The sequence below is a fragment of the Haplochromis burtoni genome, unplaced genomic scaffold, assembly GCF_018398535.1.
Source record: "Haplochromis burtoni strain Fernald_Lab_line unplaced genomic scaffold, NCSU_Asbu1 Contig_21, whole genome shotgun sequence".
NCBI classification, from domain to species: Eukaryota; Metazoa; Chordata; class Actinopteri; order Cichliformes; family Cichlidae; genus Haplochromis; species Haplochromis burtoni.
This window is the reverse complement of record NW_024582382.1, coordinates 2,944,493-2,965,578: the sequence shown is the minus strand read 5'-3', so window position 1 is coordinate 2,965,578 and position 21,086 is coordinate 2,944,493. Positions and strand designations below refer to the sequence as shown.

Genomic DNA, 21,086 nt, shown 5'->3' with positions numbered 1-21,086 from the left:
AAAAGATATGAGTCAGACAGTAGTGTTAGTTTAGATCAGTGTTTCCAAAAATCAAAATATAATAGACAATATAAAAAGCAATATATAAACTGACAGGCAACCAGTGTAGGTTTGTGATTCTGGTTGGTGATGTTATCTGACATTATCGCAAGTTGGAAATTTGTTCTAAAAGACAATGCACTATCTGATGAGGACATACGTCTCCCTTTTATTTCAGACCTCTGGAGCGAGGGTGGCGTAAAGCCAAAGAAGGAACTGGACCACCAAAGGTGCCCTTGCGGCAGGAGGTCGTGAGTGTTCACGGACAGCGGCGTGGGCAGCGCATTGTTATTCCTGTCAAGAAGCTTTTTGCCCGAGAGAAACGGCCTTATGGCTTGGGCATGGTGGGGAAACTCACAAACCGCACCTACCGCAAGCGCATTGACAGCTACGTCAAGAGACAAATAGAGGATATGGATGACCACAGGTACAAAACTTCTCACTAATGAGCAGTTCTACCCCACAGTGTGTGATGTTGATGGATGTGTAGCTGCTGCTTATTAAACATGTTCTTTGTCTCTTCTAGGCCTTTTTTTACATACTGGATCACCTTTGTCCATTTGCTCATCACTATCTTGGCTGTGTCCATCTATGGTTTTGCACCTCCAGGCTTCTCCCAGCATGAGACGGTTGATTCTGTGAGTCCAGGCTCAGATGGGGGATGTATGTGCATTGACGCCTTGGCAATTTTCATCTTTCAATAATGTGTAACCTTTCTTTTTTTGTGTGTGATAATTCAGGTTTTAAGAAACAAAGGTGTGTATGAAAATGTCAAGTTTGTACAGCAGGAGAACTTTTGGATTGGGCCCAGTTCGGTAAGCTGTCTTTGATTATGTGTTTTTTTTTTTGTTTGTTTGTAATTTGTTATTTTTTTAAATCTTAGAGTTCATGCATAAATGTCAGCAAATTATTAAATTTTTTCCGTTATACCTCTATCCATTCATTTTTAGGAAGCCCTGATCCACTTGGGGGCCAAATACTCTCCATGCATGCGCCAAGACCAGCAAGTGCATGATCTCATCAGGGAAAAGAGGGACATCGAAAGAAACTCTGCCTGCTGTGTGCGCAACGATCGCTCAGGCTGCGTCCAAACCTCAGAGGAGGAATGCTCGGTCGGTAAACAACCCTTTATTTTGGGATCCTTGACATTTGCAGCTCTGCATCAAAGAGAAGCCGTGGGCAATGTTGATTTCTTGTTTTCAGAGTACTCTGGCTGTGTGGGTGAAATGGCCGGGGCATCCCAGCACTCCCAAGTTAAATGGTAAAGACAGACAGTACGGTTCAGTGTGCCATCAGGATCCCAGGTAAGGCGCGCTAGTAGTTTCAGTGGTTGAAGCTTGCAGTGTTTATTTAATGATAACGACACTGTACTGCTATACCTTCTGTGCTTCCAGGATATGTCTAGAGCCAGCCTCAGTGTCACCTCATGAATGGCCCGATGACATCACCAAGTGGCCAGTGAGTATGCTGAAACGCCGCTTGGTTTTGAGGCCCAAACAGAAGAAGGATAAATCAGATTGTGATTTTTCTCAAGAGAGTCCAGGATTTGAATCTAGAGCTAGGCCCTCCTGTGTGGCGTTTGCATGTTGTCCCTGTGTTTGTGCCGGTTTTCTCGAGGAGCTGGTACCCTCAGCGCTGCAGATCAACCACCCACTGTTCCACTACTAAGGATCGATTAAATGCATTAAAAGAGTTTTTTAAATCTCACCTTTATTGCTACGACTGGTAAATCCTGACACCCTTCTAATATTTATGTTATACCTCAAAACACAGAAAGTTTTGATCATTTGCAATTTAGCAATGTTATCATCTTTCTCCCTGCTACTTTTATACTATTCTCAGTATAAAAAATGCTTGCTGAGTTGTAAAAAAAAAATTTACACTACAGAATTCATTCTGTTTTATTTTAAAATTTTTGCCTTGGATATAATCAGGATAAATTGACTGTTGTTCCCTTTTCCCCTGGCTTTTAGGTTTGTACCAGGTACAACACAGGGAACCATACCAACCTGCCTCATATAGACTGTACCATCACAGGCCGACCCTGCTGCATTGGAACCAAAGGGAGGTGAGGAGAGAAACATTTATTCCAAATAAATTGCACACTGGATGAATAACCACTTGATTCACTTGCTTAACACATGCCGTTTGCTTTCTTCAAGGTGTGAAATTACATCCCGGGAATATTGTGACTTCATGAAGGGCTACTTTCATGAGGAGGCTACTCTTTGCTCTCAAGTAAGCAACTCTGTTTAATACAGAAGAAAGAAAAAAAAACACTTAGTACTGATTAGAAAGATGTGGGGGGGGGTTTAATGTTTAAGGAACTGTGTAGGTGTCTGCCTTTCTTTCCAGTTTTTCCATTCCTTGTTTTGGGTTTTCATTATGACTGTGTGATGTTATTATGTCACGACACCGTGTTCTGCCCTTTCTTTAGGTGCACTGCATGGACGATGTGTGTGGACTGTTGCCTTTCCTCAACCCTGAGGTCCCAGATCAGTTTTACAGGCTCTGGCTCTCACTCTTCCTACATGCTGGGTGAGTCAGTCGCTGGCAGTAGCTGCTCATTCAGCTTTCTACCTGGCAAAAGAATCAAGTACTAATAAAAGTAATAGTTGGAAAGTTTTAACAGGTTTTGTGGTGTTTAGTTATTGTTTCAAGACAACTTCTAACATGAGCTGGATTAAACAAAAAGAAAATAATAATAATAATAACTAATTTCACCAACCAGAGGGACAATTAACACAGTTCTTCTTATCAGACAGTGGAAATGGTCCACGTCAGGGTCTGTGTTAGCACCAAGCAGCGAAGACAGAAATTATTAAAAGATCTGAATCAGGCAGGTTTATCCGCCCAAGATGTTTGCCACACACAAGGAAATTAGCTCTTGGTATCAATATGTCCTCGTATCACAACAAATCAAATACAGAGGCATCCTCAACACATATATGAAAGATGAATAGATGGGTAATAGAAGACAACAAAAGGAGGTGAGGACAAATAGTGCCTTTACAGACAATGAATTATATGTGGTTGGTTCCTGTTTGTTTATTAAAAAAAAATACACACTGAATGGGAGAATATGCCAGTTAAGAAGTGTTGAAATAGTGTTGGCTAGTTGATTATGTAGGCACCTGAGTACTGCAGGGATGACTTTTTCATTCTTTAAATTATATTATATTTATTGGTTGCTAACTGTGCTCTACACTTTTTGGAATAGTGCAGAAAATAAGATAATATGCATATAATAATAATATCATAAAGTTTCTCATACTTATGTGAGTTTTTGGCACAACAAACTTCACAAATTAATGCATCTTTCATTATTACTGAAGCACAAATGCAGTCACATAAAGTAAGTAATAATATTACCAGTCCAAGTTCCTGTGCTTGGCAAAATGAAGATGAATTTCCAGGAAATCCTCTGTAATATCATAATGCCACTTGTTAGCAAATGGCTTCTCTGGAATACATAAAAATTAAGAACTCGTGGGTAGTTTATTTCTGTTTTGTAAAGTAAACACAACAAGATTGTAAACTGACATGTGACGCGTTCGTTTACCTTGCAATTGCAAGTGGTCACCCGTAGGCGAGAGTGGTGCATGCTCTACGTGCAACCGGCAATTTTTACTTATGTGCGACTGAACTATAAAGCAATTAGTAAATAATAATGTTCCTTATTTTGCTGAATAACTAAATATTCCACAATAATGTGTTAGATATAAATACAGTTGCCCAAACTGACATTTTAATATTTGACGTGTCAGATAGTGACAGGAGTGCACGCTGCATGAATAGGCAGAGAAGTGACAGGTTTTCTGATTCTTCTTGCTGACGCTTCACTTGTCGTTGCCACATTTGACTCCTGCAAATGTTCTTTGGTTTGGCAGCTCTGGGTTCATTACCCTGTTGGTAGCGCATCTTATAAAACTGCTGCATTCAGGAATTTCCTTTTTTTATACATATTTTTCTTTTAAACCAGCACGTTTGTGCAATACAAATTCAAGGGAAGCTCTGTTCTCCCCTCCATTGTTGGGGGGATTTAATTGTTCTCTGTCTTTATTCCTGTTTAAAAGTGTATATATAAGAATGTTATTATAATACAATATCATTAGAGAGATATCAGATGAACCAGCAGTGCCTCATATGCAGTTGGCTAAAGTTACTCCAGCTGTTTTCCATGTGTTCCACGTATTCATTACTTGCAGTTATTCGCAGTATATATCAGACTGTCAGTTTCTCTTTGGTGTAGTTTAGACCTGTCAGTCAGGCAGCACAAAGAGCTGACCTTAAGAAGAGCAGTGCTTCATCTTTATTCAGTCTCTTATCTCTCTCCTGGGTAATTAAACAAAGTGCCCTCGCTACACGAACTCATTAAGCTTCAGTGAGATGGAGGCTGATTTTGCTGTTGAGCAAAGTCATTCCCACTCGGCACTTGAGGGGCTTGCCTCTTCAACACAGAGGGATTATCTTCCCAACACGTGCGGCTTTTCACCCACATTCACTCGCGCATCACACTCGTCACACATATGAACTATTTGTCATTGTCTGTCCTCCCAGAATCCTTCACTGCCTGGTGTCGGTGGCTTTCCAGATGACCATCCTGAGGGATCTGGAGAAGCTGGCAGGCTGGTTGCGCATTTCAATCATTTACATACTCAGTGGCATCACTGGCAACTTAGCTTCAGCCATTTTCCTGCCCTACAGAGCAGAGGTGATCACCAGCTAGACACAATACCTTTCACAAAATGACAAGTAATTTTGATCAGATATAACAGACTGAACAGCTCATTGTGTTTTCTCAAGCCTGTGTCCCTCGATGCTGTCTTTGTCTCAGGTGGGTCCAGCTGGCTCGCAGTTTGGGATTCTGGCCTGCCTGTTTGTGGAGCTGTTTCAGAGCTGGCAGATCCTGGCCCAGCCCTGGAGGGCCTTCACCAAGCTGCTGTGTGTGGTGCTCTTCCTCTTTGCCTTTGGGCTGCTGCCCTGGATCGACAATTTTGCCCACATTTGTGGCTTCATCTCTGGCTTCTTCCTGTCCTTCGCCTTCCTACCCTACATCAGCTTTGGCCGCATGGACCTGTACCGCAAACGCTGCCAGATTATCATCTTCCTGCTGGTGTTTGTTGGACTCTTTTCAGGCCTCGTGGTGCTCTTCTACGTCTACCCAATCAAGTGTGAATGGTGCGAGTTGCTCACCTGCATACCCTTTACAGACAAGTTCTGCGAGAAGTATGACCTCAACGCTCACCTCCACTGAAGTGTGAGCACTGCAGGAAGGCATCAGGTCAAAAGACACGGACTGGCTGGGGGATTGTCTCCCTCTTCTATGTGGACTATGATAATATGCTTGTGTTATTTTACTCAATATGAATACCCATACCACTCATCATAAGGACTTATTTTCATCATCACTCCTTCACTGTCCAGTGAAACAAAGCTAAGGCACTTGTGAACCTCACCAAAACACCTAGCTGTCCTGCAGAAATGAGAAAAGCCAGCGCTGGAACAATGAAGATTTTCTTTCCCCTTTTTTTGTACATTCACCCTCCAGGCAAAAGATTTATTAATATTATTATCCAGGCAACCTCATACAAAAGCAGGGACAAAAATCAGATATTGATACCTTTGGTGCCTTGTTGATAAATGTACCAACTACTGCCATATTTTTGTTACATTATGCTGAGCACTCGAATGTTATCTCTCCTTTTTTTTTTTCTTTTATTGCTTCTCAAGAAGTGATTACTGTTTTGAACACGGTAGTGTTTTAGCTACCTGTCTACTCACATGTATTTGAAAAGAAAAGTAAAAAAAAATCTACAAAATGAAAATGTCTGCCTCTCCTGCTTGAGCACATGATGAAGATCGCTTTAAAGTATTTAAACTCATAAGAATTCAAACAAAACCGCAACAAGCTATGGGATTGTATTACAGCTTGGATTTGTATGGTTTATAAAAATAGAATTGTATTTACACTGAGATGTTGTTTACAGTAATTGCCTTCTATAATAATTAAAAACATTATTAATCTATTGTACAAGTGACAGAAGACTAGATAAATAGATAACTGAGAAAAGCAACAGGTTCATTTTGTTGCTTGAGCACCTAAATCCACTGTTGTTCCCCTCAGGCCTTAACACAAACTTAACTCCATGTTCAGTGGATCAGGGGACGCATTAGGATACCGAACCCAGGCCAGCTATATTCGTGTCCTCTTTTCTCCTGCTGCAGTATTTTGTGCTTGACAAGAGTCCATGTTAGAAATAAGTGGAGTGGCGAGTGCAGGGTAAGGATTGAAGGACTAGCAGTCGCTGTTCCGCCGTGAGTACGCCTGTCCAGATAGAGTGTACTCCATCTCTTGGAAGTGCATGTTAGATACTGTGATGGCTGATGGCCCTATCTCCTTGAAGCCAGCCTTGAGGTAGAAGGGCACGAGGAAATCCTCGCAGATCAGCAGAGCTCGACGGAGGCCTGGCATGCAGCTCACGTACTGCAAGTAGCGCCACAAGATGATGGAGCCCTTTCCCTGCTGGCGACAGTGGCGGTGCACAGACAGCACATGGATGTGCACAGTGGAGCTGTCTGGGACATGCTGAGTCATGGCCTCCTGGTTAAATAGAAGTAATGTCATTAAAAAAAGAAAAAAGAAAATGAATGAGCCACAGAATCACAGTCATTTCACCAAAATCAGGCAATTGTGAAATACCTGTGAAAGCCTCTCCTTGTCCCAGCCAGAGCCGATGATGAAAGCTACCAGCTGTCCCTCTTCAAACCAGCCCAGAGACAGCTCAGGGCACTGACCCAGGAAGTTAAGAACTTCATCCAGAGTAAGTGGACACTCTCCAGACACAGATATAAATGCTGGGGACGATTTTAGAGAGTGCGTCAGTTTGTGGGAGGAATGAAAATGAAAGCATGAAAGAAATATGCTCTCACTAACTCTGTAAATGGCACTAAGATGAAGTTACACATTAATATGTTGCTTATATGAAATGCAACGATCTTGCCTAATGACTTGCCTTCTCTTTCAATCTCGAACACACTGATGGCATCCTGTGGTGTGAGGTTCCTGAACTCGCTGGCTGGGAGTGTGTGCCGCCTCTGTTGCAGAGAGCTGTCCACCCTGACAGGTGTCTTCTGAAAGAAGGGTTTGAAGAACAGTAAGCCACTGACCTGTTGAGTCATCATGCCTCAATACAGCAACAACAGGAGCTTCTGATTATTTCACACAGTTCCTCCTGTGAGTCTGTCTCCTTTTTTCCAGCCTTTTTCTACTAGAACTTTTAGTAGCAGTCAGATAAAGTTAAACCCTGCAAACAAAACCTCCCGTGCCCTGCTTTTCCCACAGCTCTGAGTCCAGTCTTACTCACCTCAGCTGGCAAGATGCTGACCTTCTCGCCTCCCCCACTCTCTCTCCCTCCTCCTCTTTTTTAACTGATCTCTAAGTGGCTGCTTCCAAGTAGGATAGCTGTCTGTGCACGTGCCACCGAAGTCTTTAAATCCTCTAACGTTAAACAGCAGACTTTATTGTTCTTGCTGTATTTTTTATGCGCTTTATACTTTGGATTTGGTTTGCACTGCCACATTAAGAGATTGACAAGTCTGTAGCTGCAGCAGTTCAGTGAGAATTGTTTACTTATTAGTATTCAGAAAGCTTTAATCATTCCAACACTGAGATAAACATTTGAATCAACCTCGTGTCAGAGTAGTTACAGAAGTCTTTTTTTAGTTTTTCCCTCTGTGTTAGAATATCTTTTTGTAATGGTAATATCCTGCCCGCACAGATGGAATAACTCAGGCAGATTAATTGTAAAACTGTGAACCTTCAGTATGAAAAAAAGCGTGTTGTTGAGATACTAGTTTTCATGGGCACATGGATATTGGCACATGCACATTTGCATGTCCTCTGGGTTTTGTCTTGTTCAGCGTGGGGATGTGCAGGACATGGTGTGACTGTTGTGGTGATGCTCGTGTTTTTAGAGACCAAGGGCGTCCGGGCTAATTTGACTGAACCGAGTAAGGAGGAGAGATTTTATGTGGATTGCTGTGGGGGTGATTTCATGCCTTAAAGAGATTTAGCACAGGCTAATTAAATGAGAGCGCACGAGCATCAGCTGGCCTTGGGTAAACCTGTTTACACAGACGTGTTTAGCTGTCAGCACAACAGTAGAATTTCAAAGGACACTTTGAGTTCACTCTACAGCAAACCACTTCATGTCATGAAATAAAACCACAGTGCTCTATATCACAAATTCTGTGGATGTGTATGCATTGCATTCCTAAACTTCTTCATCTAATAAACTTTTTCATTGGATTTTCCTTTGTTAAGACTGAAAAAAGAAAGCCTTATTTCTCTGGCCCCAAGAGTTTTATATTTTATACTGCAGTTATTTGGCTGTACAAATACTTTCTCCAAATGGCCTCAACTATTAAAAAAGGAACATTATTATTAGGGATTACTGCTTCATACCACTCCTCCCTTTGGCCTTGGGCTGTAATGATGTTTTGTAAATCTCATTTATTCTGTGTTATCTGGACAGCCTGCTAATCACAAATACAAGAACATCTATGTGAGCCAGATCATCAGATGTCAGGCATGTACACAGCCAGAGATTGCATTACCTTTTCTGACCTGGGAATCGTTCAGTGCTGAACACACTGTTACAGTTAAACAGTGACAGAGTTGACTTTCACTCATTCAGACAAATTTAGAAAAGGAAACGGACCTCTGACGCTCAAAGGTGTAAGCATGTGAAAGCTTATTAAACTCTGACGTTATGTAATTTAGCCTCGCTGACCCACTGACCAAAGTGTCATAGATCTAATCTAATGTGTGGGCGCGCGCGTGTGTGTGTGTGTGTGTGTGTGTGTGGATACACACATACTGCACACATGCACATTTCTACAGTGTATTATGTTTTTACAGGCTAGCTTGAAGCGAGCTTGTGTAACCGAATCCTCATTAAACTTTAAACTGGCTTACAGCTGTTGTTGTCTGAGCTGGGCAGCAGCTAATCATGACTGCAGAAAAGCTCTGAGACATTTTGCATCAGACGGGTGGAAAATTGTTACTGAAATGAGCTGTCGTTCATTTATTTATTCTTCTGGGATACATTATATCCATTTATTTAAATATCAGACTAGACTTCATGTTTTAGATGTTCTGGTGATTTAATTGTTTACTTTAATATGGGTGTAACCTCCTATGTGTGTTATCATACATATATTTGCACATTCATGCATATGTAGGTTCAGGATAGAGAATTCACTTAGACCTTCTTCACAGTCAACGCTCCCTGTGAAAAATACACTGAAATGTGATCCAAAGCTACACGTTTCCTTGGCCATGTGGCCAGTAGAGAGCAGTGTTCACAGTGACAGAAGACTCCTTATTGTCATGTTTATACACAATAAAAGATATAATCCAAAGTAGCAGAGTGCTTAAGTGTAATTCTAAAACCCTGTGTCAGGTGCTTGGTCTTCATAATGACAGAAACAGAGTATGCACACTTTAAATTTTATTTGATAATATACATAATATTTATTGATACTAGACTTGCCAGTATTCTGTTTGCTATTGTGCACACAGCAAAAAAGAAAAAGAGAAGACAGACTTTGATAGCTTTGAATTTTTCTTTGCTTTTCATCCTTTTACATGACGCAGTGCATAACATAGGAAACTGTGCTATCACTGAACCTTTTTGGGTGTGACCAAGTATTTGTCTACATTTAAAGAACACAGATTTGTATGTTTTTATCAATTTCAGGACCAACATCTTCATCTGAAGCTTGACAGATTTAATTGATATTGAGTGATGACTGCAAACATCATTTTACATCTCTTATGTTCTTCATCAACTACTAAACGTGTGGGCTTTTCTTCACGATGCTTGTAATTGCCTTGTAAAACTCTGAATCCTTAAACTTCTGGGCTAATTTCCTACATCTACACAGTAGCAAATGTCACTGTTTTACTGTCAAAAACTTGTACATTTGTCAGCATTAAACTGTAATCTGTGAGCTCTACAGCATAATATTGTCTTAATAGAATTGTGTTCTTGAGATGATCAGCAAACAACTTGCAGTTGAAGTAATGACTCTTTCTTTATTGTTATACACATGCTGCTATACACACACGGGAAGAGACAGGTATTGATTTTACAGAGAGCCAAATACCACTTAGTGTGGAGTTATCCTGGATACCAGGTCAACAGTGGTCAGAACAGGAAGGCACAGTGTCAAGTTGAAATGGCACAGAAAAGGAGGGGGTAAAGACAAAATAAGCACGTTACCAAAAGTTTAAAAAAAAAAAGCATTCAAAGGAGTCAGAGGTTTAAGCATCTACAAATTCACATGCAAATGCGAGCCCAATTATTAAGATGCATTTGCCTTTGCATCTATTGCATTGGATGCCTTCCTTTCAAAAACACAATTGTTACGAGGAGAACCCACTTGAACCTAAACACTAATATTGAATGCATAATCAACACATGGCAAAAACATAGTAAATGAACAGTTCAATTGAATATTGCTCAATAACAACATACGTTTTTCCAGTAGCATGAAGTTTGCGATACGAAAAAAAGGCTCTGTACATCAGCATAAAAAAAATCCTGTCTACGGGCTGAAACTGTTGTATACTGTGGCATTTTTAAGAACACTAATGTCCATTGCAACAAGCAGGCAGCCACATTAATTCAAGGCACATAGATCTATATGCAGTGTGCTACACGTACACAACCAAGGTAAGTATAGTCGCTGCAGCCACACAAACACGTGACCCCTTTTTTTGCAGCTACATCACAGAAGCAGACACTGGCATTGCCACAGAAAAAAAGGGACTGTAGAAAGTTGCCACATATACCACGAGCACCCTTACTGTGCCACACTAAGTCAGCAAACATGTAGGTGCAGCATCTATGCTTGTAGCAGGCTTTAGCTATCTTTGAGTTCAGCTGTTAGGATGTAAATCTGTAGCTCTTTTTGATTATCAAAGTCTTAAATATTGTGCATGTTAACTGAATGTAGTTCCTTTATTTATATTTTTTTTATATATTATATAACATATATATATATATATATAAAAAATGTACAATTTTAAAGGCAACTACACAGGACTCTAGTTGTAATACATAGATATATAGTTTGAAATGATAAAACCATGTGTTGATGTTTTAGACAGCAGACAGCTTAAGACATATGTCATTATATACTTTTGTTGTGAGGAATGAATTATAACTGATTTTGTTGGGAAAGCAAAATCACCTCAAATGGCCACACGGATACACAAGTAATACAAACTTTAGCCCATAAATCAGCCTGACAGGAATAAAACGATTAAAGTGTCAAGTCATTAAAGTGTTTCACTGATTTCCAAACACAATCCTTATTTATGAATTCTTTAGAATTTAGTGTCAAAAACTTTGATACAGCGTTAATTTAAAGTAAGTGCGCTTAAAAGCATCACCATGACAGGTAGTGAAATTTCTCTGGAATAAACAGTACTAAACAACAACTCGACGACTGAAGACCATTCGAGAGTTAATAAAAAGCTGGGAGGAGTTGATCTTTTTTTTTAAACTTCAGTCATAGAACAAGCCATCACAAACATCTTTGCGACCATCCAATTTCTTTTGTTTTGTCAAGAGATGCTGATGGAATAAACAGAGTCCTGCCTCACTCTTGTTAACTTCCTTTCGGGGCTGTTGTCAGCTCTGATCACGCAAGCAGAAGACTGAGCTGTGGGGGTGAAAGGAATGAAAGAGCTGGATGATCTCTGAAGCAAAGATGGGAGGAGTTAGTGGATGAGATGTTCATCTTCCATATGAAGGCTGCTCGTGGGACACAGGAGAGGCTGGCTGGAGCAGTTTGTGCTCTGACTTTTCAGGCTTTCTGATGACCCTGGGGTTGGAAAAAGGGGAAACAATCAATAGATAAGAAACATAGTTAAAAGTGAAGTTTCCTTTCAGACTTTCAGTAGGAGAACAAACTGTTCTACACCAGTTTGGCCTTGCAGGCATTTAATTGTTGATCATAACAGAACATATCACTGCTGGGGGGAGGTTTCTAGCTGTGAATGATAGCAGTGAATGTTACCATTATCATCAGTAGAGCTCATACACAGAGAAGCAGAGCAGACAGGAAAGCCTACATACCACAGTTATTCCTCCATACCAATAGAGCAGGAATCAGGACCTAGAGCTGGCCAAAGTGAGATGGTAAAAAGAGACAAGATGGCAGGGAACAGAAGAGGGGGGGTAGATAACACACAGAAGCACCAGAGCACACACGTTAGAGGCAAAGCACACAGAATTGCAGCCTTAAAGTCCAGGGTTAAAGAAGAAAGACACTGAGCTAAAGTACCAGAGAGAATATTTAACTTCCAGTCAACAGTGACAAGTCTTCACTTTGTGAAGACCTGATTTGCTCTAAGCTTTCATCGGAAAGTACAGGTCCAAAGTTTAAGAAATGACACATCTTTCATTTTTATCACTTCTTCCTTAATTAAAAGGATCCTTGTAAGGGCTTTTTTTTTGTTCTTCGTCCCAGATGGAAAATCTCTTACCTGGCAAAGACAGATCACCTGGTGGGTCACTCTCTGTTTTGGTCAAGCTACTGTGTTCACTGATGCAGTCCTGCAGAATGTCTCCTCCAGAATGTATCCTGTCCTCTGGATACCAACAAAGTCCAGAATGTCATCACTGTCACTCAAACACATCACTGACTGTTCACTGAGAACCAAAGGAGAAAACTCACCTTCATCTGGAGACAGGGATTCTGCCACGTCCTCAGTCGCTGTGGCCTGGAAGAATAAAGGAAGGTAGGTTTTTGTCTGTACTGGTGTCAGAGCTTAATGTCAGTTAGTGAAGAAGAAGCTTACATCTGTGGGGGCGGGGCTACTGGACAGAAGAGTGTGTGGCTGAGCATCAGACATCTCCGACAGCTTCTCTTCATCCTCCTCCTGGATTGGAGACGATGGAGACCTCAGGGTGCTGGAGGGGAACAATGCAGAAAAATAAGAAATACTTAACTATACTACTAGAAGTGGTAATTTAATTATTCACGGTGACATTCATGCACAGAATTTGACTTTGACAAAAATATTCTAGCCCTTAGATAAGCCCTTGGGCCTTCAGCCTCTAACAGGCCCATTTTACATGATTATGTCAGCTCTAAATTTTCCTCTAAAAAAGAAAATTTGCTGGAGGCATAAAGATTAACTAAAAACACAGCTCTTTACAGGAAATGGATAAAGGGGTAAATCTGATTACTGGCAGAGTCTCATGGGAAATGATGTTTGACACTATTACATGCTATCCAATTTCCTACCTAAACCAGATTACTTGCAGTAAAGATTTTATGTCTTAGATTACCTGTCAGGTGACTTGCTGACTTTGCCTTTCTGCAGACTTCCATCGCTTAAATGCTCTGGAGAGCTTAACTGTCTGTTGTCCCCTCCCAGACCCCCAGAGAAATTGATGTCGTCATAGAGGGGGGCTGATGGGATGGCAGGAGACACCGAGCGCAAACCATTCAGGGCCTCTAACAGTGAGATGGGCTCGAAGCCAGGAGGAACTGAGTCTGTGCCCTGCAAAAAGTCAGTGAAAGAGAAAAGTGGATTTATTGTTGATCTTAATATTATAATAAAGATTTCAAAATTTTTTTTTACAGTTAATGCAGTTAGGTAAGATGCACAGCTGGTTAAAAACGTATATCTTACTGAGTGCTCATCGTGGTCCATAGTCTGAGCCAGAACTGGACTAAAGGACACGGGAGAAAGAGCTCCAGGCTTTTTCCTTACAGCTCTGATCTGAAGCAAGGCTCTGAAGGCTGGAAAGCAGATACATTCATTAATGAATTCATTGATTGAATCTAAACCTGCTCATATAGCATGACACAACTTTTCTTTTTTTAAGAAAGTAACACTTCTTACGCAGCCTGCAGATGGGGCAGTTGTTGGCCTGGTACCGCAGAGTGTCCGCACAGGAGTTGCAGAGACAAAGGTGTCTGCAGGGCAGGATAAGCGTGTCTCGCAGGTCAGACAAACAGACGACGCACTCGTTGCTGTTGTCACTGTTCTCATCATCAGATGGCTAAAGAAGAACAAAAAGGCTTACAAATCAATCACAGCCAACTTTTTCCAACATCGTGATTCTTCTCAGTTAGCAGTTCCAACCTTAGTTTCTTGGTTGTTTTTGTTCTCGATTCCATAAATCTCCTGCAAGAGGTAGCTTACACGGTCCACCTGAGAAAAAAGTAAAAAATGAAATTCAACATTTAGATTTTATAAAAAAAATATCCACATATTCTTAAAAGTTTGAAAGAAAACCCATTCACTACAAATGACTGTAAATCTGTTATGTATACTTAATAACATTAAAGTAGTGCTTGTCGCTCAAATGTAGAATAAATAAATACATTCAGAGTCTAAAGCGCAGGTTTACAATCAAGTCTACTTTAGAGATTGGCACACATCTGCTCACATGCTTTCACAGGCTGAAACATCCACCTTTCACCTGCTCTTTGATAGAAACATGCCACACATGGGCTGGATAAATAACTAACGGCTCAAATATGACTTTACTCTAAACTTCAATAACTTATAATAAAACAAGACTGAAATAAAAACCTTTATAAACTTACAATTTGCTTCTGCTTCAGAGGTTTCACTGAGAAACTCCCATCAACATGCTGGGGGGGGGGGGACAAGACATGTTTTAGCTCATATAAATAGTAAACATGCTCTCTACATGTTAAAATTATTTATTGTTTTTTAACATATACATACTCTTTCAAATGCTGCCAAAAGCACATGGGCATGTCCAAGACAATCTTGAAAAAAACAAAACATCAAGATTATTACAAATGTTGAGGTAACAATTAAACTGTGATCGTAGTCCATTACTTTCAAATGTTAAAAAGGAGCCCATTGAGAGATGATTTCCAGCTTTTTAATTTTATTTTTTTGACTCCACTATAGTAGCTTTGCATGACTCAGAGTTCAAAATAATTATTTTTATCTTAAACAAGGCAGTTTAGCTTTTCTTTCTTGAAGGTCACCCTCCCTTCTAACCTTCCTCTGATTGGCTGCTCATCCCAAAAAGAAAGTTCATGGGGGTGGCTCTCCTGTTTTCACAAGAGAAAAACTGTTTGCCTGAGATGACTATATAAGGGAGATCTGCTTCCTCTGATATCATATAGAAGCAAGAGCAGAGAAAAGAGTCAGAAACCAAACACTTAGAGCACCTAAATGCCTAAACTTTTGGCTCACAAGAATTACCTGTACTGACCAAATTATCTAAAACTTTGGCCATGTTTGCTGTAAACATCTACAACTGTAGCATATATTAAAGACAAAATGTAAGAAAAAGTTCAACAGTCCCCTTTTTAACAGACTCAATATTGGTATTAGTCCTGTGCAGCTCCAGTGACTTACCGTCCCCTTCATCAACCACAGCTTGGATCACCATGGGAAACACTCCTCGGTCGAGGTCGAAATTCAGCTTTAAAGGAGACAGTTACACATAAATAGAAGACATATATCAAATCAAACGTGGTGATGCAATGCTTTTTTATGTGCTAAATTAAACTGATTACAAAATGCATTAACTACTGCAAATGCTTACATCTTCTTCTTTCCATTCGCTGAAATCTATTTTAAAAGATGGCATGGAGAACTGCTGGCTCACCCCCCGCTTGTAATGCACAGTTTCAGAGGCCATCGACGGATCCTTTGGGCTGTACCTACATGTAGAAGACAGCAAAACTATCAAAGTTGACTTTGGAAATGACAGAAAAGGGAAGAAATATTCCAGTACAACCTGGAAACTTTTTGCTGCTGCACTTATACAGACATCAGCAATGAAGACTCAATGTGAACTAACACTTATATGTATTAAGAAATTCAGTACACTTTTTAAATAAAATCAAACTAAAGAAAATAGAAAACCAAGCACAACAGCAGCAGCCGCCGTCATTTTATGGATCATCTTGTTTGTTTCATAAGACGGCAACTTCAGACTATCACTTTCGTCTTTGTCTGAGTCTTATCTGGTATCCATGGTGACTGGTGGTTGCTAAGGACCCATTGCATCTATTCTAGACTTTGTGCTCTGGAGCTCAATCTCACACCCATAAAACAGCATTTAAATGTTTCTTGTTGTTACTGCTTCACATTAACATGAAGGCGCTGTGTCAGAGCAGTATCAGTCTGTGTGAATGGTACAACTGATCCTCCCATAGGCAGATGCATGTGCCCCATCTTTGTTTACTTCACACACGGCATGGATTTTTATTTAATAAGTAAAAAACCAGATGATGATTTGATTGTATTAATTGTAAGATTAAATCCTTACACTGCCATGCCATTGGAGAACTCCTCAAATGCCTGGCAGTAGAGGGTGATAGCCACTCGAGCATCAGCATCAAAAGTGAACTCCACACCATACTGGACCTTTGGTTTCCCGCCGTCCTCCGCCAGTGTGTCAGAGTCATCTTTATACCTACAATCCAGACATTTGACAAGGCTTAGGCCAATGTGACTGGCTTCATTAAAACTGTTATGGTGATGTTTCATTGTGATAGTGCCTTTATATCACTACCTGACCAAACGCAAAGAATCCTTCCTGATGTTCACCAGACTCCTCAGGGTTTTCACAGGCTCATGGGGTGCAGGTGTTACATATGGAAACTAGTGAAATAGAAGGATTTGAAATTATTGAAATAGTTCTACTGACCATTTTATTGATAAGAAATGTCAAACTGCTGTTGAAAATACAGTGCTAAACAGCAGGTTAAATAAACAACAGTTTTCACCTGCACTGGCCTATTTCCAAGAAAATTCAGGTCCATGTTTTCCCCAAAAAGGTATCCCTCTGGATGTGGCGTGTCAAATTTTTCTCCTCCCATGAAAAAGTGGCTGGCAAAATAATTCCCTGAAGGTGAGATATTTTAAAAGAAAAAGCGATGAACAGATTGGATGCACTCATGTTTAATAGTGCAGTCATTTCGGAAAAAGCAGCACAGCAACCTTGAAGCTTTAATTTTGATTCTTTTCAGCTATTTGTCAAATTTAAAATACTTCCATTATTCAGTTAATGCTAAGAAAACTAGTTTGGCAAGCAATAAAATGGTGGCTAAACTAGTTTATATACCCATCTTCACATTGTTTTTACAATGTGAAAAGATCTACATGCTATCAAACTGTGGTTTAAAGGTTATTGCTTTAAAGGGTGAGAAACATTTGATGACATAGAGGGTCACTACGTCAACATCTATGATTCCCCAGTTCTTAAAAGTCCATCTACTCATGATCATCCTGATGAACATCAAGACTGTCTGTCTGTAATAGCCTAATAAACAGCCATCGTGCTTTATCCTCGGTGGCAGCAATGTCCGACACACCGAAAATACTGTAAATCTGACAAAAATGTTTTATTAAGTTACCGTCTATTGGTAAAAAAAAATAAATCGCAATCACATATGTTTACAATCATTATTTGTCTGCGCGGCTGACGGTCATTAGCAGAAAGCGCATTTAGACCGCACTAGTTAGGAAGATGGGTGTTTATGACGAATATGATTTCATCGGAGACATTGACGATCATTTACCAGATTTCGGTGGAAATCGGTAAGCCGAGTTGGCTTGAATATCGATGTCTTCAACACCAGCGATTCTACGACTCAGGATGGACCCCATCTCTGCTTTCTCTGTTGGGTCGCTCGATATTAGCTCCAGTTAGCTAGCAGCGAACGATGCGTCGGCAGTTCCAACTTCCTCTGCCTTCAGTCTAGACTAACACCAAAACGATAATAACACCAAACACAAATACACGCTTTATTTATTCTAACATTTTACTCGCTCTGTTTTTTGGTGGCTACGCGGCGAAAAGGAAAACAAATCGAAACGAGCTGTTGTTTTGCCAGAGGAGAGCTAACAAAGCAGGGAGACACGCTGATTGGCTGTCGCCGAGCGTTCCGGAGCGTTCGCTCTGTGTATAGGGACTGCCCGGAGGTCCACACGGAGCTAATTTAGTAACGAAGGGAAGGTGTCAGAGCACGGGCGTCAGCTCCAATCCAGCAAATTCAACGCTGTATGAACTACGTGTAGGAAATGTTTGACCTAGGGTTGATGCTTCCCAGAGGGTCATACTGATTTCTATAAAGTTAGAAAGGAGCAACAAACTGCATTGCATGGTTACAGATTACATAAAAAAGTCTATCAGAGTAGTTGCACTTAAATTAGTCTACAGCTTGCCAGTTGACTGATATGTAGCACTTCCTAGGTCACTGATGAAGGGAATTTTCAATACAGACTCACTGAAGAAATCTTGAGATTCCTTAGCATAGTTATGATTTTTTGTGGGGTTGGTTCGTTTATCTTTTATAAAAATTTTGGTCGCCCTTTACCAGTCCCAGGCCTCTAGCTCCTTGTATAATTTTCCCATGTGTGCTTTAGAAAAAATTTATAAACGATGACAAGGCATAATGCTGCTCACTGATTGTCACCACTCTTGTCAGCTTAAAAATCTCTCCCATCAAAAGTGTTTTATTTAACTTTTTCTTTATAACATGGCAGCACAGTGTGTTGTTGGGGGCTTTTTGTCCCCTGGCAGGGTCTCCAAAGTGATCCTGGGTGAGGGACCAAAGAGGGATTCAAAAACCCCTATAAGCAGAAGATCAAGGGAACTGTTCCTGCCTGGGATAGGGTTACTGGTTACCCTCTCGGGACCCTGGAGTCAGGCCCAGCGAGGGGCAAACGTCTGGTGGTTGGGCCTCCATTGCTAAAACTGCTGCACTGAAGCTGCAGGGAAACAGGGAACCATCAGGCTGAAGGAGGAGTCTTATTGGGCTTTGTTAGCCTGTGGGACTTCAGAGGCAGCTGATAGGTACCGACAGGCCAAGAGGAACACAGCTCGAGCAGTGGTTGAAGTAAAAACTCGAGTGTGGAAGGAGTTCGGAGAGGCCATGGAAAAACACTTTTGGACTGCCTTGAAGAGATTCTGGCAAACCATCAGGCGACTCAGAAGGGGAAGTGGTACTTTACCTACATTGTGTATACCTGTGGAGGTTCTCAGTGCTCCACGTCATCGTAGTCAAAGGAGCTTGGAAAGAAAAGCGTCTGGACTTCTTTAAGTTTCTTGTGAACCCTAAAGAAGTCCAGACGCTGCTGATTTTGAAGGAAGACATTGTCGGGCTTTGGAAGGAATACTTTGAGGACCACCTTAATCCCACTGACACATCTTCTGTAAAGGTAGCAGCATATGGGGACAAGGGAGACAACTTGTCTATCTCCGGGGGTTACGCCACTGAGGCAGTTAAATAACTTCTTAGTGGCAGGGCTCCCGGGGTGGATGAGGTTAGGCCTGGGTTCCTGAAGGCTCTAGCTGTTGTTGAGCTGTCTTGGTCGGCACACCTCTACAATGTTGTGTGGAGATCAGGGGTTGTAACTCCTGATTACCAGACCTGGGTGGTGGTTCCTATCTTCAAGAAAGGGGACCGGAGAGTGTGTTCCAACTATAGGAGGATCACACTCCTCAGCCTCCCCAAGAAAGTCTTGCCAGGGTGCTCGAAAGGAGAGCCCATCCGTTAGTCAAACCTCAGATACAGGAGGAACAATGCAGTTTTTGTCCCGGTCGCAGAACACTGAACCAGCTTCACCCTCTTTAGGATACTTGAGAGGGCATGGGAGATTGCCCAACCAGTCTACATGGGTTTCCCTCGAAGTGTCTTATGGGAGGTGTTCCGGAGTATGGGGTGTCAGGCCATTCGATCATTATTCAACCGTTGCATGAGCTTTTGTCTGCATACTGTTTCTGGTGGGTGTTGGAGTCCACCAGGGCTGCCCTTTATCACACATTCTGTTCATAATTTGGTCCTCAGCTGGAAAAAGGATGGAGTCACCACTCCAGGTCAGGGACAACTTCCTGCCCCAAGCTGAAAGATTTAGGTACATTTAGGTTTATTGTAGGGTCTACCTTACAATTCAAAAGCACCTTGAGGCGACTGTTGTTGTGATTTGGCGTTATATAAATAAAATTGAATTGAACTGAACTGAGTGGTGGTCCACTGGAAAGCCTTGAGGAGGTGGCCGGGGAGAGGGAGGTCTGGCATTCTCTGATTAGGCTGCTGCCCCCATAAGTGGAAGAAAATGGATGGATAGATAGATAGATGGAATTTGCAAGTTAAATGGACTGGTTCATATATAGTAATTTCCTATTCAGAGCTTTATATAATATCACCTGTTGCCCTGTGACAACTGGGATAGGCTCCACCTTCAGTGCAACCCTGATTTATATAAGCAAAAGAGAATACATTGACTTTATCTTTAAACACACTCTCTCTTCTCCTCATATTTTTCACCACTGTCAGAGCAACTTTAATTTTCCTTGCTATTTCCACTTGCTTCATCTTCTACCACATCTTGTTGTAACTATCTGATACACAGACAGACCTCTACAAGAATGTAGCATAGCACAGAAATGATACAAGCTGGTTCAGTTCTCAACCTTTTTGGTGCTAAAGGACATCAGAGGTCATAAAAGATCAAAGCACAGCAGAATAATAGTGAATAGTAGGGCTGGGCCATACCTTTCACGGTAATACCGATATAATGTTAGGCAACGATAAATATCGCAATACAATATGGGTAAAACGCGCATGTGCAGTGCCTTTGTTTTCATACGCACATGGCAGAAAAAGCATAACGACCAAGAATGAGAAGGGCGCTGAATGAAACAGATGAACCAGAATTGGTTTGTTAAAATGGTGCAACTTCAGTGGTGTGGAACTGGTTTGGCTTTTGTCCGCCAGATACACACCAAAGCACAATTTTTGCTAGAGCATGCTAGCGGGCCGTTGTTATTACCTTGTTTTTCGGAAAATAAGTTGCTCTTTAAATCCTTTGATTTTCTGAAAAAATCGACACTGCCCCTTATAATTCTTATGTATGAATTCTGGTTGTGCTTACTGACCTCGAAACGATTTTGTGTGGTACACTGGTGCTCAAAAATTAAAAAAAAAATTTTTTTTAGTATGACTTTGCTAAGCTA

General features: G+C 41.0%; 3 protein-coding genes across 6 annotated transcripts in view; 1 reads left to right on the top strand and 2 right to left on the bottom strand.

Moving 5' to 3' along the window:
* The window catches only part of rhbdf1a (rhomboid 5 homolog 1a (Drosophila)), a 29,503-nt gene extending 23,636 nt beyond the window's left edge, over window positions 1–5,867 (top strand). For all 3 annotated transcript variants that reach the window (XM_005920229.3, XM_005920228.2, XM_005920230.3), the window contains 11 exons: window positions 218–466; window positions 566–677; window positions 780–854; window positions 990–1,151; window positions 1,243–1,343; window positions 1,434–1,497; window positions 2,013–2,107; window positions 2,202–2,277; window positions 2,477–2,577; window positions 4,600–4,753; window positions 4,877–5,867. In XM_005920229.3, coding sequence (XP_005920291.1) covers window positions 218–466; window positions 566–677; window positions 780–854; window positions 990–1,151; window positions 1,243–1,343; window positions 1,434–1,497; window positions 2,013–2,107; window positions 2,202–2,277; window positions 2,477–2,577; window positions 4,600–4,753; window positions 4,877–5,296 — 1,609 coding nt within the window. In that variant the 3' untranslated portion in view covers window positions 5,297–5,867. The remainder of the gene's footprint in view (window positions 1–217; window positions 467–565; window positions 678–779; window positions 855–989; window positions 1,152–1,242; window positions 1,344–1,433; window positions 1,498–2,012; window positions 2,108–2,201; window positions 2,278–2,476; window positions 2,578–4,599; window positions 4,754–4,876) is intronic.
* On the bottom strand, window positions 5,734–7,390 carry aanat2 (arylalkylamine N-acetyltransferase 2). Its single transcript, XM_005920227.3, has 3 exons — window positions 7,056–7,390; window positions 6,743–6,897; window positions 5,734–6,643 (listed from the first exon to the last, which is right to left on the bottom strand). Exons 1-3 carry the CDS (start codon window positions 7,222–7,224, stop codon window positions 6,338–6,340), a joined length of 630 nt encoding a protein of 209 aa, XP_005920289.1. The 5' UTR covers window positions 7,225–7,390; the 3' UTR covers window positions 5,734–6,337.
* Window positions 7,391–10,121: 2,731 nt separating this feature from the next.
* On the bottom strand, window positions 10,122–18,013 carry mgrn1b (mahogunin, ring finger 1b). 2 transcript variants are annotated; one of them, XM_005920232.3, is made up of 17 exons: window positions 17,647–18,013; window positions 16,852–16,970; window positions 16,638–16,726; window positions 16,392–16,538; window positions 15,663–15,780; window positions 15,473–15,539; window positions 14,825–14,868; window positions 14,680–14,727; window positions 14,213–14,281; window positions 13,970–14,129; window positions 13,757–13,866; window positions 13,410–13,624; window positions 12,917–13,028; window positions 12,793–12,838; window positions 12,602–12,706; window positions 12,192–12,237; window positions 10,122–11,937 (listed from the first exon to the last, which is right to left on the bottom strand). In XM_005920232.3, exons 1-16 carry the CDS (start codon window positions 17,732–17,734, stop codon window positions 12,197–12,199), a joined length of 1,578 nt encoding a protein of 525 aa, XP_005920294.1. In that variant the 5' UTR covers window positions 17,735–18,013; the 3' UTR covers window positions 10,122–11,937; window positions 12,192–12,196. The 2 variants fall into 2 exon arrangements, with proteins under 2 accessions (XP_005920294.1, XP_005920293.1); XM_005920231.3 differs by lacking the exon at window positions 12,192–12,237.
* Window positions 18,014–21,086: the final 3,073 nt, after the last annotated feature.

Coding starts and splice junctions, on each gene's coding strand:
- aanat2 (XM_005920227.3), bottom strand. CDS start 7,224: ATGATGACTCAACAGGTCAGTGGCTTACTGTTCTTCAAACCCTTCTTT. Junction 6,898..7,055: donor GTTCGAGATTGAAAGAGAAG/GCAAGTCATTAG, acceptor AATCGTCCCCAG/CATTTATATCTGTGTCTGGA. Junction 6,644..6,742: donor ACAAGGAGAGGCTTTCACAG/GTATTTCACAAT, acceptor CTATTTAACCAG/GAGGCCATGACTCAGCATGT.
- mgrn1b (XM_005920231.3), bottom strand. CDS start 17,734: ATGGGGTCCATCCTGAGTCGTAGAATCGCTGGTGTTGAAGACATCGAT. Junction 15,540..15,662: donor GCGAATGGAAAGAAGAAGAT/GTAAGCATTTGC, acceptor TCTCCTTTAAAG/CTGAATTTCGACCTCGACCG. Junction 14,130..14,212: donor AAAACAACCAAGAAACTAAG/GTTGGAACTGCT, acceptor GTTCTTCTTTAG/CCATCTGATGATGAGAACAG.